This window comes from Poecilia formosa, unplaced genomic scaffold (genome assembly GCF_000485575.1).
Source record: "Poecilia formosa unplaced genomic scaffold, Poecilia_formosa-5.1.2 Scaffold2266, whole genome shotgun sequence".
Classification (NCBI taxonomy): Eukaryota; Metazoa; Chordata; class Actinopteri; order Cyprinodontiformes; family Poeciliidae; genus Poecilia; species Poecilia formosa.
The window spans coordinates 2,039-19,800 of NW_006802205.1; the positions used below are offsets into that span (position 1 = coordinate 2,039).

General features: G+C 38.7%; 1 protein-coding gene and 1 long non-coding RNA gene across 4 annotated transcripts; one reads left to right on the forward strand and one right to left on the reverse strand.

Moving 5' to 3' along the window:
- The first annotated feature begins 325 nt into the window (after window positions 1-325).
- Window positions 326-4,990, forward strand: LOC103133114 (uncharacterized). Its single transcript, XR_475688.2, has 2 exons — window positions 326-518; window positions 3,537-4,990. It is a non-coding gene; the product is annotated as an uncharacterized LOC103133114 (long non-coding RNA).
- Window positions 4,991-7,424: 2,434 nt separating this feature from the next.
- LOC103133115 (coiled-coil domain-containing protein 142) lies at window positions 7,425-17,669 on the reverse strand. 3 transcript variants are annotated; one of them, XM_016667746.1, is made up of 9 exons: window positions 17,186-17,275; window positions 16,454-16,515; window positions 15,937-16,091; window positions 13,943-14,057; window positions 13,105-13,282; window positions 12,188-12,298; window positions 11,614-11,714; window positions 11,345-11,504; window positions 8,574-10,714 (listed from the first exon to the last, which is right to left on the reverse strand). In XM_016667746.1, the coding sequence occupies exons 3-9, from the start codon at window positions 16,087-16,089 to the stop codon at window positions 10,504-10,506; spliced, it is 1,029 nt and encodes a 342-aa protein (XP_016523232.1). In that variant the 5' UTR covers window positions 16,090-16,091; window positions 16,454-16,515; window positions 17,186-17,275; the 3' UTR covers window positions 8,574-10,503. The 3 variants fall into 3 exon arrangements, with proteins under 3 accessions (XP_007544945.1, XP_016523232.1, XP_016523231.1); XM_007544883.2 differs by lacking the exons at window positions 8,574-10,714; window positions 16,454-16,515 and adding an exon at window positions 7,425-8,567 and having other exon boundaries at window positions 15,937-16,089; window positions 17,186-17,489; XM_016667745.1 differs by lacking the exon at window positions 16,454-16,515 and having other exon boundaries at window positions 15,937-16,089; window positions 17,186-17,669.
- Window positions 17,670-17,762: the final 93 nt, after the last annotated feature.

Consider the following 17,762-nt stretch of genomic DNA (forward strand, 5'->3'; position numbering starts at 1 on the left):
TTTTGACTATCCGGCGTTGTCAAAGGAATTCCTCCCCCAGGACAGATTCGTCTAATCACTGACTCAATTTAATCTGCTGGTTTTCATTTTCTAGAAAACATTTTAACCAGTTTCAATAAGAAATTGAACTTGACTGCATTTTTAATAACTTGGATCAACTGACCTCTGAATTAATTTAATTTGCCTTGAGAGAATATTTGATTGAATTGACTTTATTTAAGTCTTGCCTGTAAATAAACAACTTAATCCTGGCAACTTGCCATGAAAATCATGCAGCTGAATATGTTTTTGTAGAAGATTTTTAAATACCAACAATGTATACAAAAGTAAAAAACAGTTTTTCTGACTCTTCCAGTTCCCGTAGACACTGGTCTCATAATTGTGGTGCAGGCCAGAGAGGACGCCTACATTCCTCGAACAGGAGTCCTCAGCCTTCAGGAGATTTGGCCTGGATGTGAAATCAGATACCTGAATGGAGGACACATCAGCGCTTACCTGTTTAAACAGAATTTCTTTAGGTAAGCTAAAGACCTTTTCACATAATTCCTCAGAAACTGGTATTATGGTCAAGATCACACAACCCGAGACCAAGACTAGCGCGCCATGCTACATGACATCATCAAATGTGAAGCACCATCCAAACCTTCTCAAACTGATGTGAAGGATCCACATTCCAATGAAAAACTCCTGGGTATCAAAAATTGAAATGAGTCTAACCAGAATCATTGTCGATTCAAACTCTTCTTTGTTTTGCTTTGTTTCCACCTCTGTGCAACAATCCGCACAGTTTGGAGGTGGTGCGTTAAGCTGTGATAGAAACCAATAGAAATACAGGTAAGGAAAGCCGTTACCATGGAAACAGATTTAAATACCAAATTATTCCGCTCCCACCAGCCACCAAACTGAAACAACTACTGTAGTGGTGATGTGACGCAGACCGGATCTTCTCTTCAAAGAGCCATTCAAATGACTTGAAAACACGTTTGTGAGAACATGCCATTTTATCCCACGGCATAAAATGGCAGTTTTCTAGTTTTTGTGGTTGAAGCTCACAAAAAAGTTGAATCATTTCAACTTTTTTGAAAAAGTTTAACACACATGATATGTTGTTAAAAACACATCATGTTCTTATAAAAGATAAAATTTCAAGATATCAATGTAAAATATATATATGTGTTGTGTGGATTGATAACATTTTAGTGCCATTTGTAATACAGAAAGAAAATCAAAGGAAAATGTGAGAGAAAAAAAGTGGACTTGAGTTGCTTTGGCAGAGACAAAATTGATCTCATGCATTATTAAATATAACAATTAAGGCAACACAATAACGGTAAAAAACACTCAACTGTGAACATTAACTTAGCAGCAACAAGCAAGAGTGAAGCACATCATCCTCATCCTGCAGCGCCCAGCCGAACAGAGCAGTGAGCATGCTCTCTGTCATCCTATGATGTTCTATTTAATTTATTCATTGCAGATTAGATATTTTTAATTAAAGAAAATAATAACTTCTGCAATGTGTGCAGAAAAAATGCCTAAGGTGCTGATAATGCCTGACACTCTGTTCGAGATGCAACAGAGTGTGAAAGACTGATATATTACAAATTAGTTCAGTGAAAGAAATATTTTCTTTTAAAACTGCAAAGAAATACTATTTTATAAAGCATGTTTTGCACATATGAATTATCAATGACTGTCTGACAAAGCAGTAAAACCCTTTTTGTAAACTGTAAAAATATGAAGGAGCCACCTTCATATGTTTACACAATAATACATAAAAATATATAACATGGAATACCATTCGAAGGAAGACGGGTTCTGCGTCACAGACATGAAGGTTTTGTCTTAGCAGATGTCAAGTCGTTTGAGCACAAATGGGAATCATTCAAATAGACGGCAACCCTGAGCATTCTGCCAGGTTGGTGACAAAGTAGAGGTTTGGTTGTGACCATCACAGGAGTGTGATGTTCTGTGAACCAGGTGGCCGACGTGTCAGACTGAGTTCTGAGTGAAGGAATTGGGCAAAATTCCTGTTAACTATGGTGAGAAGCTTATGAAAGGATTTCTTAGATGTTTGACCCAAATCAAATATTTTATACTCTTAAAGTTTTAGCGCCTCCAGGACACGGAGCTGAACAGGGTGAGCCAGCATGTAGTTACTACACTCCTCAGAAACCTGAAACGTACAGAAACTGCTGGGCAGTATTATGGACTTTTTTCAGCTTTACATCATGTCATAGTGTTATCCTCAAAAATATACCTGGAGTGTTGCCTTTCATGCAAGTTTGAGAAATTCTTCAAACAAGTATTTTTGCATGTCGTGCAAAACGCTTGATTTCAGACTAGCGTCAGCCGCAGTTAGCAAACACCTGGTGGAACTGTGCATCTGCTGAGCTCATTATATGAGCAGCTTCTCAGAGCAACTCTGGTAAAATAAAGTTTAAGTGGTCAGTAGAGGAGCCATGTGATAAAAACCTGAAGACGGAATTTCAGAAAGAGCAGGACTTTCCTAAAGAGACGGAGGCCCAGTTTCAAGGTATTAAGTTACAATGTCATATTTGAGATATATATATATATATATATATATATATATATATATAGTCAAGTTTTTTGGCCTCTACAAATCACCTTAGCTTCTGCCCAAACTTGAAAAGGGCTTGCTCCCATCAAGAAATCCAGGACCAACTCTTCTCAGTGTCATCTTTTTATTTTAAGTGTCATCAGTGTCATCTTTTCTCTTTTTTTTTTTTGAATCACTGTACTTTCCAATACATGACACCCAAGCAGGTTGAAAACCTACAAACAAACAAATTACAAATTACTTTTAAGTAATCAAAAAATAAACAAAATAAACTACTTTCATAAATCCATTTTTGTAAAGCCAGCTAGGTCCTCCGAATGCAGGTTTAAAGTTCAGTTCCTACCAGTGGTGTTTCTGCAGGAGCTTGAAGATGAGGTCTTTGTTTGTAGAGATTATTCTACCACAGGTGTGCTGAGTTGCCTTATAGGCTCCTGAAGGCCTGAGTGAGAGAGATGGGTGTGCTTGATTTTCTGTGAGGCACGTGCCAGCTGGGTGGAGATGGTATTGCACTCACACAAATACACCATTTGCTGTTTTAACTTGACATATGTGTATGTTTTATTACAGCTGAACCCAACATAGGGTGAGGGTTAGGGTAACCCTACAAAATGGTATTATGTGCCTCTGAAATACTGTACATGATAATTCCCCTTTAATGACTGAAAACAACTTTTTTTGCAACTTCCCACAAATGTAGAGGTTATTTTATTATTAATGTCCCTTTGGGATTAATAAAGAATTTTTGAATTTCATTAATCTGCCATGATTGTCATTTGTTTTGAAAATGCATTTTTACATTTATTTGTTTACTGTTTTACATTGCAAAGACCTGGCTTCCTCAACAGAGTTATGGCTTTTATGTATTTTTTCACTTAATGTAATTTTCTTTCATCCTTGGCTTTAGGCATCATTATGTCAGCCAAATAATTAGATGATGTTTCTCTTTTTCCTCCAGACAGGCCATTTATGATGCATTTAACAGGTTTTCCCTGAAGTATCCAAGCTCGCAGTAGATGTGGGAGGCTGAGGCCCTGTTGACGCTGCGACAGGCACCACAGCCTGAAGAAAGGACAAGAACTTCATGGACAGCAGCAACGATCAGAAACACTTGAGTTCATCCAGCAAGCAGTGGCAGCTCTTGTATTGCCTCCTCCTGATTTTCCTGACTTGCCTGGCGTGTGTCTCTGGAAATCTAAAACTAATGTGGATGACTGAAGATTTGTGTGCCAGTATGTGGTGATTAAGGATAGATTTAGACCTTATTTTGTTAGGACCCTGTAGGAATCATGGTGATCTCCTGTTTTTATTATTTTGAAATCTCTGGACTTGGAAATCTCTGGATTTCGCAAGTAGGCAAATTTACAATAAGCTACAGAAATCATGAATGTGGGAGCGTAATTACAGAAACTAAGTATTCTTTTAAAGCTGCAAAAAATATCAGCCTGAGAATTTCTTGCTGTATTTGGAACACTGTGCAAATTTCATAAATTAAAATGTAGTTTTGTGAATATTTTAATCATTTTTTGTACCTTCTTAAATATAATGAATCTGAATGCTGTTGACTTGTGTGTTCTTTGTTCTTCCTCTTTTGAGTTTATGTGTTGGCTGTGAGTTTGTTTGGTGTGTAGATGGTTCAGTCTTTGACCAGCCAGAACTGATTTAAACAAATGTTTAAAATCTCCCAGACGCTCTGCAGCTGGGTTGTTGTCATGTCAGCAATCATTGTGCATCTGTAGTGTGGGTCCAAATCTGCAAGATGCTCATATGGAAGCTGTTTTATTCAAAGATTTTATAGGAGAACATAGATCAATTTTTATATGATGTTTGTTATCATGATGTAAACATTGTCTCCTTAACAACTGATACTCATTTAATTTGGAAACATTTTAAATTTGGAGACAGTTTTGGTGATTTCTGATAACTGCTCCATTTAGAACTGGAGTATCTGACGCAGTTATACAGTGGGCCAACATTAAAGACTTGAAGAAAGTCAGCCTTGAAAACGTGCCTACTAATTGAGGATATTTTTCCTTTCCATGTGAAAATGAGCAAAACTTTACTGTAAGCACACGTGACATCAAATAAGTCAATCAATAATTTGCATTTGACTCTCACTCTTTAGCCTTCTGAGTAAAATGTCTATGTAGCAATTTTTGTCTAAACTCTAATGACGTTAATCCATCCATCCATTGTCTAATTGTTACTCTACTTTATTCTTTTCATTTTTTTAAACTACTTTCCTTGAAACAGTTTTGGTCTATGTAGATTCTTCCATTTTGATCTTGAAACCCTAGAAGACATTCAAATTGAGAAGTACTTAATTGATCCCAAAGAGAAATTAAATGTAAAGCATTTAATTGAAGAGTCATCATATTGCTTTGAATGTTGACAATAAAAGACTTTATAACTTCACTGCATGATCTTAATGTATGGAAGCTGGTTTCTGCCACTAATTTTAAAAAAGGTTATCTTTTTATGTGGAGATGACTATCTCCATCAGGCATTGCATTTTCTAACAACGTTAAGATAATAAAAGTACATTATAATGAGATACTATATTATGTTACTAAAATATATATAATATAATATATATATATATATATATATATAATATATGACAGTTAACATTTAACTGAAGTCCTCAAAAGGGTTGCTGGTTTTAATGTTTTTATCTTTTTAAATCTTTTTCAAAATGTCTTTCTCTTTCTCACTGTTTCAGTGATTTTAATGTTTTTATCTTAAAAAAAAAAGTACGAGAGGTTAGAGTCCTTGTCAAACAGCGTTTTGACTAAAGTCCAAAGGGTTGGAGTCCCAGTTGACGGCGTCTCAACTAAAGTTCTACAGCTTTTTATTTCTCTTTCTCACTGTTTACGTTTTAATGATGTTTTTTAAATCTCTTTCTCACATGGTGTTTTTATTTTAATTATGTAAAGCACTTTGAAATGCCTTGCTGCTGAAATGTGCTATACAAATAAAATTCGATTGATTGATTGATATACCACTATATATACAAATATATTCTATTTCATAATTATGTTTTAATCATGACTGGAATCCAAAAAGATTTCTAAAGAAAAAAAACCTTCACACCATAACTGAGATAGGAAATAGCACCCCTTCAGTTCTGGAGTACAATGGCCCCACTTGCAAATAAGGGACTGACTGACATCTGGTCTGTCCCCGCCCCTTTCTGTCTGCTGCAGCGAGGTTCTTCTCCATAAATTGTAACTGAGTTTATAAAATGTATTTTATTATCAACCCTCTAGAGACAAAATGTATGTTTATGATGTAAATAAGTACTTGTTTTAAATATTGTGTGATTTAAACTGCATTTGTATAACTATATGCAAAAAATAGTTAATTTACCTTGTGAACGTTATTTTAAGTTAGGTTAAAATTCATCAGTAAAGTATTTTACAAATAATTTGGTTTGACTTGATTGCAATAATATCAATAATTTCTGTAATCCTCTTAACTCTGCAATGGTCTATTAAGGCCTTTGTGTCAAACGTAGAACGGAGGTCTTCAGAGACACAATCAAACAGCAAGAGAGGCCATGTGGGTCATTTTAAAATTGATAATTCTATTTTCTAACATCATAATGTCATAATAATAGTACTTGACTGAATATGAATTCATGGTATTTTAATGCAGGGTGATTAAAAAAAGGACCAAAGCAGATAAGAAAATTGAATAATAGACAAGACTTAATGGTTTCTGATCAGTGTGAGCGCTGACTGAGCAGATAAGGCTTCAGGCCTAAGACTGGCGGTTAGCCTGGTCCGGAGCAGGCTAGCTTCACAGAATTACAGCTTTTGTCAAGTTGAATGAAGGTTTAATTAAGCCAGGATATTTGGAAGATCCCATCAGTCTGGTTTCCTGGTTTGTGAAACAGCCCTTTGGACTTTGTTGTAGCCACACCAAAACACTGACTTTGTTGTCCTTAAACCTCTCTGGTCTTCCAAATGGACAATAAACCTTAGAATACTGTCGGTCTGTGCCCAAACTTTAACTTCCTGGCTGATGTCTTTAGATGTTGCTTCAATATTTCTACATAATGTTCTTTTCTTATATGTACCAGTTTCTCCTGCAGCAAAACACTCCCACAGCATGATGCTGCCACCCCTATTCTTCAGTTAGGATTGTACAAGCAACAGGACATAATACTGTTATGAAAACTTTGTACTTTAGCTTATTTACTGGAAAAAGGAACTCAGGAGAGATCAGGGTATTTTGAGGGTTATTTTCATTTTAGAAAGGTCAGAGGATGTAGAACCCAACAGTGTGAGACTTACATCTTTTTTGTGTATGTTGATGTTGAAATGGGAGGTTCTGTAAAAGGAAGTGTGAACTGCGTATGTAACAAGCACTGCAGGATGAGACTAAAAGGATGTACTTTGTCATTTTGTCTGAGAATCTTCAATGGCCTTTTTGTTGGACTTTGAATAAAAGATCCTGAAAGACAAATGCACATTTATTTTCTGTTGATTTAACCAGTGTTTTCACTTTTTAATAGAGAACTTCCATAACAGCTGGCACTTCAAGAGTCCAAGGACTGTAAGGATGGGCTTCTAAACTTGTCCAAAAAGTAGTACAAAGAAAATATGTTTCAGAAGACACACCTGTCTACTGATGGAGAATGTTTACAGAACTAGTGGGTTGTAGAAGCTGCTAGCCGCACGGCTAACACATGCCATTAATCTACATGTGCCATTTGGACCGGTGCACTGATTACATGGCAAAATAATCCTGCAGAAAACTAAATACAGATTGAAGATAATGAGGTGCTTTTAAGAGATGAAAGCAGTAACCAAATTTCCAAAGTTCAGAAAACACAGCAAGAGACTTTATACACAAAATAGTTTATTTCAGAAATTCCAATTTCCAGCAGACCATTTGTAAACAATATTTATTAAAAGGCAGGAATAAAAAAAAGACATTACTCAAGTCTCCCACTGAATATGTGTTAGAAATCCATCGGCAGATACTGCTGAGATCTGCATCTTCTCACCAAACAATTATGTTACCAAGTAGCCCTTGAAGTTGGCACTTTCAACAGTTCAATTGATTTTAAAATTTCCCCACACAGGGCCAATAACTAACACAGAGCAGGAATGATCAAACAGTTACCCAAGAGCCAAAACAAGATGGCTGCCGATTCTTTCTGAGAACAGGAGATCTGCCACCCTTCAACTTGTAGATGCATCCCAGCTCCAAAGCACCTGAATCAAATGAGCTGCAGGTGAAGCCTGATGGCTGCTGGTGTAGCGACTCAGTTCAGGTGTGCTGGAGCAGAAATACGTCTACAAGTCCAAAGCAGCTCCAGCGTATGCTTGGGACCGTGACCAGACGACACCAACTTTTCTGCAAAGAAAACAGCCCCCAGCAGAAACACACCAGAAACAGAAACAAGAGTCAGTCCTTCAGCTGCATTAAAGCTACTGCCACGTCTATTCTCGTCTCCAGAGGAGTTCTGACTCTGTCTCCAATTTTTAGCAACTTTTTAAGCTAGATAACAGTTGTATAAGTGAGGAGTCCCACAAGATTACCTCTTAACATTTTTTCCTCCCCAATCAAATGTCAGAGCTTTCCTTTCAAATCCCAGTTACTCAGATGGCAGCGCGAGTAACGGGACTCCATCTGCTGGAGCGAGAACTTCAAACTAATTCCATTAAAACCACTTATAGGTTGGGCTTACTGGGCTACATCAGATTGAAAGCTACTGTCACCAAACACATGCAGTTAGTGTGAGAATAGAAAATCTATTTACAAATAAATTTTTGATGATACAAACAGGTGAACACTTTGCAAATATTGAGCAAAGAGAAACCAAACCATGGTTTTTCTGCCGGTCTGTAGAGCCAGACTAAGTTCTGTTCAGGGTTCCATCTTGTACAGACACTGTAGTCCAGGCAGTCGCCAGCGACGAGTACTGCTGTGGACCCGGAGGTCCAACCACTCCTGGTGGGTCGCACCCAACACCGTACTGAAAGCACAGAAAAAGATTACACCTCCAGCAACCACTCAAGTAGGATGAGTAGAGTGGTACATGGCCTTTCCTTACACAGCGCTTCATCAAGTCCAGAGAACTTCAAACCACTTCACTCTACAAGCGGTCATTCACACACCGATTGTGGTAGGCTACACTGTAGCCACAACTGGTCTGGGGCAAACGGACACCTGGTGGTAAGGTACCCAGTGGGTAAGGACAATTAGTCTGTCCTTACCCAAGGACAGAATGATTGAGATGGCCAGATCGGGGTTTCAAACTAGCAACCCACTGGTTACAGTATGAACTCCTACCTGAGCCACTGTCACCAAATAGTATTGTTTTTTCTACACACAACACACCATAGAATATAATGCCTAAAAAGGTATTCAGCCCTTTGGATGGTTTGCCACTTTATGCCTTTTCCAGATCAAGCATGATCAACGAAATGTAACTTTTTTGACAAAAAATAACTAAAAATAAGAAAAATGTAATGTCAAAGTGAAAACTAATTTTAACAAAATAACGACAAAATATATGTAACATAATGATTACATCAATATTCATTTTAGTAGATGGTCCTTTGGCTGCCGTCCCTGCTCCAGGTAAACAGACTGAACCAAACACTTTTTAGCTTTTGCAATGCTAATCTGCTGCTCCTGGATGAAAGCCTCCTTGTGCTGAGGTTAATCATTAACCTCAATAAATGTTATTGAATCAGCACAAACCCATCCGCTGACTTATACATTTCTGATTGCTTGAGTGTTCTTCAGCTTTCATGCAGGCAGGAAATCTGCCTGCCATTGTGACATCAACAACCAGATGTCTTTATACTATCACTGGAGACGCACTCAAATTCAGATTAAAATTCAAAAATACTTTATTGATTCCAAAGGGAAATTCAACAATGTTGTAACTCATTAAAATTTTTTAAAAAATTATTGTAGATTGAGATGACTGGTGGTAGGAAAGATCTCTTGTAGCGGTCTGTGTTACAGGGAATTTGAAGAAGCCTCTGACTGAAGATGCTCCGTTTTCCCATGACAGTCCCATGAAAATGGTGTTCAGGGTTGTCCATCTCCAGAGGCTCCACAGTCGTCCCCAGAACAGAACCAGCCTTCTTTATCAGGTTGTTGAGCCTTTTTAGGTCCCTGGTTCTGATGCTGTGGCCCCAACAGATGACAGCAGAAGAAATGACTCTCTCAACAGACTTATAGACCTTAAAGGATCTTGGCTTCCTCAAGGAGTCTGCTCTGTCCTTCTTACAGACGGCTTCACTGTTGCATCTCCAGTCCAGTCTGTTGACCCAACAAACTTCCGAGGTATTTATATTCCCCAACTGCCTCCACTTCTCCCATAATGGAAATAGGGTTGGATCTAATCCTGCTTCACTAGAAATCAACAAGTGAAACCTTTGTTTTGTCTGTACTCAGCCTCTTGGCCGTCTCTGATACACCCAACAACTGCAAAGTCATCCAAGTATTTCTGTAGATGACGGGAGTCGGACGAATGTTACAGGAATCTGAAGTGTAGAGTGGAAAGGAGTGGTGAGAGTACAGTCCCCTGTGGCACTTATGTTGATGACCATCTGGTTACATGCACAGTTTTTCAGTCTCACAAACTGTGGTCTGTGGGTGAGGTAGTCATAGATACAGGTGATTGTTGAGGCCTCCATCTGCGTCTTCTTGAGTTTCTCACAGAGCAGATCTGGCTGAATTGTGTTAAATGCACTGGTGAAATCAAAGAACATAATCCTCACAGTGCTGCCTGCTTTGTCCAGATGACAGTGGGTTTGTTGAAGCAGATGCATGAAGGCATCTTCAACTTCAACTCCCAATTCTACGGCAATAAGCAAACTGCATTGGGTCCAGATACGTACTTGTCTGCTTACTCGGGTTGGCCAGAAGGAGTGTCTTCCAGAACCTTCATGATGTCAGATGTCAGGATAACAGATGGCTGAGTTTTCTTTGCTACTGGAACCAGACAGGATGTCTTCCACAACAGTGGAACCTTCTCTTGGGTCTCCTGATTTGGATGAAGACAAACTTGTGGAAGCAGAAGAGTCCATGACTGAGGTGGAAGATGAAACATCTGAGGTTTGACAGGAAATCTGTGGGTCACAGGAAGGAGGGATGTTTGTATGACTGGGGACAAGAGAAGATGATAATGAGCTTGTCCCTGAACTGAACCTGTTGAAGAATGTGTTCATCTCATTTGCTCTGTCCAGGCTCTCATCGATCTGATCCTCCTCCTTTTGCTTGAAGCCTATAATCTTCTTCATCCCTAACCACACATCTCTGACATTCAGTGATCCAGGGTTTGTTTTTCGGGAAGCATCTCACTGTTCTGGTTGGGATGGTGCTGTTCACACAGAGGTTTATGTAGTCAGTCTCACACTCAGTCATGGCACTGATGTCATCTCCATGTGGCTGGCAGAGAGTAGACGAGTCCACAAGGCACTCAGGCGATCCGCTCCCCTCACTGTGAGACTACAGGCCTGAATTGACTGACCTCTGTTAAATTAGGTCAGTCCCTTTAGAGGGGGTGAATATTTATGCAATCATTTATTTCATCATAAATACCTTAATTCAATTTTTATTTTGTAGAAATAAATTTTCACTTTGACACTAAAGGGTTTTTTGCTTGCTCATGGTCGATTTGTAAAAACAATAAAAATGGTAAAGCGTCCAGAGATGTGAATACTTTTTCTAGGCAGGGTATGTTTTGAATGTGGAAATGTAAAGAACATTTCCTCTACATTCCAAGTAACTAACCTTAAAGCCAGGTAAGGCTCTGCAGGGAGAGACGTGTCCACTGGAGAGTGGACAGTCTGATCAGACTGACTCAGCTCTTCACCTTCCACACAGCCCAGGTTGGTTATGTTACTGCCCACAGCAGCAGTGTCCAAGCTGTGTCTGCTGCCTTTAACTGGACCTGGGGTGTGTGTGTGGGGGGCAACACACATGGAGACTTGACATAGACACAACTGCAAAGCAAAGAGGTTTACAGGACTCATAGTTTGACTGACAGGTGGGGAACTTACAGCAGCATGTGAACGACTCCCAGGCTGGGTGCTGCAGGTACGGCTTGGCCTGTGGCTGCTGCAGCAAACAAAGGAGCGCCGAGTCCACCTGCTGAAAAACACTTCACACACAGGGAACAGGCCAGTCAATATCAAGTGTTGCCACATGTTTATTATTGATCTGATTAGTGTCCTTCATGAGCTGATCAAAAAGGGATAGACAATGTTTTTAGAGAACAAATACCTAAACTGCCAACTGATATAAATTATGACAAAGGAAGAAGCAAACTAAAAAATAAGTAGCTGTCAGGAAACTGACAGGAATCCAAGGCCATTTCAAAAGTCTGATGTTGTCATGGTAACAAACCTAACCTCTCCCAATCAGAACATCTATGTTTTCGTGTCTCATATGCTCTCATTTTATTTCTCATTCTGTCACCATTTTCTTTCAGCATTTTGGATTTGGATGCTTGGGCTCCATCTTGCTTTGACACAAGAGCATGCTCAGATTGTCGCTCACCTTGGCAGTTCAACAATATGGAAATGCAGCAGATGAGCTAATAAGTCAGATCAGTGTGAACCGTGGTCGTGTTACCTGAGGCTGAGGAGTCTCTGGTGAAGTTCGGCTGACAGGCCGTACTTGTCAGACTTGATCATCTCCCTGACAGAATCAAAGTCTTCCTTCAGCTGCAGCGCGCCCTGCAGACTGAGGACAAACAATCCCAGCACACTGTTCAGACAGGCCACTGCAGGATGTGTGTCAGCACTCGCACACAAAAAAGTTTCCCTGAATCAAATGATCATTTCAGAGCCTGACGTCCCAAAAGAACATGGAGGTTGCCATGGCAGCATGTCTGTTTTACAGCAGCTTTCAGACATCTTTAAGATCGTCTTGTTATATTACTAAGTTATAATAATATTTTGTTATATTACACAAAATGTTTTCTGTCAACTAAATAGCTCACATATCAGACTGTAAACAGCCAGTCCCCATTCAGAACAAGTGACTTTAAGTTCAGGTTCTTCCTCTTCATTTCTTCTTCTATGGAAAGTAAATTCTTTTTTATTATCTCTCAACCCTCTTCCCTTTTGTAATATTCACCTGGGCTGATAAGTAAGTAAGTGTAATGTGGCTTCCATCATATTTGTTTCAACCCATCAACATGGATATCTGGTTAGATTTATTCAAAGATGCATTTATGAACTAAGCATAAACAGCTTAAAGTTCAGGTAGTAACAGACTTTAGCTAAACATCAGCATGAAGAAACAAAACTTAAGGCTTTCAGTGGGCAACACATAATGTGGTAGTTGGTTTTGTTCACTGGTATTCAGAATGAAAAAAAACAACAGGGAACAAAAAGGCAAAAGACAATACAGAGTCACAGCAAATTCAAAAACCAGCAAGACAATTCTGGTTCCTCCGACAGAACACACAGGAAGTAAAACCTCTATCTGTCACAAAGTCAGTTGACGGTGATATGTTGTTCCAGTGAAAAATGCTAAAGCCAAACCTGAATTTGATCTTCTGCTTTAATATGTGCTCCATCCATGCCTCCATGAAAGCCGTCATCGCCACAGTTAGTGCTTGGACGTGAGCATCTTCTGACAATGGCGCAACAGCCTCTAGAACTTGGCCAATCACAGTCTGAGCTGCCAGAGATGCATATTCACTGGGACTGCTGGGAAAACCTGCAATGCATAAGATACATTTACTTTTACCTTGCACAGTGACTACTGTTGTATTTTGTATTTGAAACTATAGACCCCAGATTTTTTACTAATTGAAGGAAAGAAATTCCTTTTCCTCCGTCTTATGCTGACGAAGCAAAGCATATTATCATCAGCACTGCATAGGGGCAGAGATGATCAGAAAGAATGAAAGTGGTTGACACATCACTGCTGAAGTTGTTCTCCTTCAGCAGTGATTCTGTCAGATGGCTGCTTTCCATGAGTCTCATGATTCTACTGCTGAAATATCACAGATCAGGCCATTAAATCAACCTGATGTCCACAGTTGGTTCCACCAACTTTATCGCTTTTTACAATGAATTTATTTATTGTAAAATAGTCAATTGATGGAGAAGGGGTGAATTGCATGAAATATAGTTAAATAAAAGATCAGAGCAAAACAATCAGCATAAAGACTAAATGAAGAACAGTTTCAAAGGGAATCAAAGATTGGAAGAGCAGCGACTTCCACTCACTCGACTAAAGAAATGAAGACCAAGCACTGTAGCAACTGTTTACTATGGTGATGACTCAATGATGCCCAAACACAAATAGCAACCAGTTGCTCTGTGGAACTGATCCAGCCTACTGAGCCCATCAGTACGACTCTGGCATGCATACCCGTCCTCTGGCTCGGCCTCCAGTATCCTGCAGACGGCATGGTGCGTTCAAAGATCTCCCCAGACATCCGCTTGCAGTCAGTAGAGAAGTTGCTCAGCACCATGGAAGAGAACGCCTTGTGGAGTAGAATGTCCAGATCAGACCCATCAAAACTATTTGCTTTGCATAACCTCATTTCTAACATGCAAAGAAAACAGTTTTAACACATTTATCTTTGGGAAAAATGTTAATGGGCTTTTACACTGATCATAATATTTTGCAAGGTTTCTACACATTTAGTATAACACTTCCATCTTACTTTAAAACCTAGAATAATAAAATGTATTCCCCTTGAACCTGCTTGAATAGTAGGCAGGACTATTGGAAACTAGAAAAACTTAGATTATCTATTTTTAAAAATCTCAGTCTAACTTTTGAAAAGAAAGTTTGTAAGGCTTGTATTACATTTTTAAAACATTGAAAGACAGTGAAGGGACAAGAACACATTTATAAAGTAATAAATGCACCATAAGATGCTTCAGTCCATGAAGTAATTGAGTTACAACATTGTAGACATAAGAATGAAGACTGTCTCACTGTTCTGCCACAACCTCATTTCCGCCATTTAATATTCCAAGCATCATCTCACATGCTGAATTTTCAGTCAGTTTTTCTCTCCACATTTTGAGGGCTGGAGTCTGAGGTTCTTTCAATAGCATTAAAATAAGGTGAACACAAGTCACAAGTCCAGTATTTTATACTCTGAAAACTGTGGCACCTTGTTTCTGTCCCCAACAAAAACAGTCTTGGTGATTCAGGTCATTTAAACCCCCCACAAATGATAACACACTGCTCCATATTGGAGAGACTTGAACACTCCCACAAATCATGCAAGAGAGCACCTTTTGCTTCTTGACATTTCCAACACAGGACGTCTTTACCTATACCCATTTTGTGAAGTCTAGATGGAGTGAAACAGAATCTGCTGAGAATTTTACATTGAATAAATTCATCTTTGGCCTCCCTGACATATAGCCAGAAATAATTGAGTCCCAGGTTCCTTCGTTAAACGTACAATCAAGATCTCTACAATTTTTAAGCCATGGACAAGCAGACAACCATCTTCATGCCTTGCTAAGTAAGGGTGGTAATCCCAAAAACACTATCAGGCTTTTCACCTGAGGAAACTTCATTTTGACTTTTATACAATCTCTAATTTGTAAATATCTCCAAAAATGACTGCTTCCCTCCAGATCAAACTTTAAAATGAAAACATTGCATGATATAAATATGTCCTCTTCCTATAGATCAACAATTATTCCTATATCTTTGGCACTTATGGGAAGATATTCTATTTCTTGTGTACCTCTTGCCATATCTTCTTTGAGAACATCAAAATATTGTTATCCAGCTTATTCCTTTTGTTTTCTAGTTTTTGGGTTAATACCTTAATAGGGAGGTAGGTTTGTGTTTGGTTAAAACCCAGTCCATGTCTGTTTACGTACCTTAGACATTTCAAATGAAATGCTACAATGTTCTGTTGGGTGGGACCAGTTCTTTCTTTTTTGGTTGAGGCAACCTACTAATGCTAACAGTTGTTTAGTATTTTGACTAAATAAACAAGTCAAAATACTTGTTTTGGTCCAACTTGGTCCAACTTGGACCAACTTGGACCAATTCAAGGTCCAGCTCAACTTGAATTGAAAGCATTTTAGGGACCACTGTCATTTGAAACAAGTATGGATTCAGTGAGAGTCAAAATTATATAAAATGCTGATGTATGAACATGAAAATATTAAGGCTATTTATAAGTTCAAAGATAAAGCATGTCAGATAACTATCAATCTCAGCATGTACTGGACACAGCCACAAAACGGTAAGAAAATGGTCTGAATAGTCAGCTATGAAAGGAACATTGTAGAAAACAACAGATCCTCACACATGAACAAAGGAAAGACAGAAATAACACTGGACCAAGCACCACCAATGAATCAAACTGTCCTACACAGACTCACCTGCAGCTCACATGCAGCCCGATCAAGAGCTTCCAGTTGGTGCCTCTGTAGATGCTGACTGTGACTCTGCAGAGTGGGACGATGGTCACAGTCTGAACTCAGGAGTACGGACTTCGTCTGACCAATTGTCTTATCCAGGCTCTCCATCAACATCTAAAGACAAAACAACAGCAGTTTTACACTACCTAAACAAACTGATAGTTTTTGGATTACATACACCTTCTATAACTGATCCCTGCTAAAAAAAACTCAAGTATTTGTGTGTCTTTACTTGACAAACTAATTCCAGGACAGAAAGGCAAGGAAATATCTTGTGAATGAATACAAGAAAAGGTTTTAGGTGCCAACAGTTTGATCTGGATTTTGTTTAGTAGTTGGTGTTTATGCACACATTGCTTGGCATAACATTTTCAACTGAACATTGTCTCCTGCATAACATTATTAATGCTGCTGTAGCAGCAGCAATAATAATGGCTTTCTGATTATTTGTTGTCAGAAAATGTGACGCTCTCTTTATTTAATAGGCTTCATATTCCACTTCTGTGGGTCTGCTCAATGTTCCATAAAAGTACTTGTGATCTGAAGATGGGAACATGCGTCTCAGTCAATGTTGAAAGTCCAAAGCGACGTACTCATGGAGCTGGTTAGTAAAGGCTAGGTTGGCATCTGAGCAGAGATCAGTGTAGTTCTGCTTAGGTTAACAGTGGCTGACTTCTTTGGCGGAGTTAGGAAAATGTTGGTGTCAGCTTAGTGGGCGGCTGAGCGGATATTTCCCTCATCTCCTCTGTCTCTACAGATATAGATTGCTATGGTGTACATTTCCTTTAGTCCAAAACTAAAGGATGTTCAGAGTGGTTTGAATCTGTCTTTGAATAGTTTGGAGTGAATAAAGCCAAACATTAAACTCCACTCTCTTTGGCAGTAATCCAGTTTTGATGGAAACTTTTGTAAATGAATTATACTATAAATGTGAACCATTATTGTGTTCAGTTGTGTTGGCTGTATACAGGCAAGGCAGATAAAGATGACAGTGAGAAAGTGCATCTGACATCATAAAACAGAGCACAGCTCGTGACTACTGACCAGGATTTTATCTTTACGTGTCATGATTTTCTTTTCAGATTTAATACTTATTTTAGTACAAAGTTTACTAAACTTTGGTAAACAAAACAAACAAAAAATTCTATGATTGTCTAATTATTGAAAACGGTTGTAGAAACAAGGTCTTTGAAATCAATGAGCAGCTCACTCTGAGATCTCCTTGGGTGACGAGAAGGAACTTATTAGGACTCCATGAAGAAAGGAACTGGTGTGCTTTGGACATGATCCAGACTGTAGAGATTTGGATTGAAGCAAACAGCAAACCAAAAGTCCATCTCTGCAGTACACAGCTGGGCAGGAGGAGGCCAAAAGATTCTGGAGGGAGAAGGATAAATACCCTTAAAGAGATGGTGTTTGAAGTTGCTTTGGGTTTATTTAACTTGAGTGGGAAAAATGCTTCTTTCCAGGAGGAGTCTAAACAAAATGGTACAGAATAGCAAGAATAACAAAGTTAAATCCTTAAAAAACAAAATAATTAACCGTAAATAACTGGTGTTAGAAGAATTACCAATTTCTTCAAAAGCCACAGGCTGTTTTATTGTCACAGATAAATTAAAGTTCATCCTTAGATTAACTGCCAACGTCTCTAGAAGGTTTCTCTTATTTCCGATGAAAAACTGAAGGGTCAATATTATGTGTTTCTTTGTGTGCTTATGGCACAATGTGCCATAAAATGGCACTGTCAAGTAACTGTCACCTTCAGTAGTTTATACACACATATATAT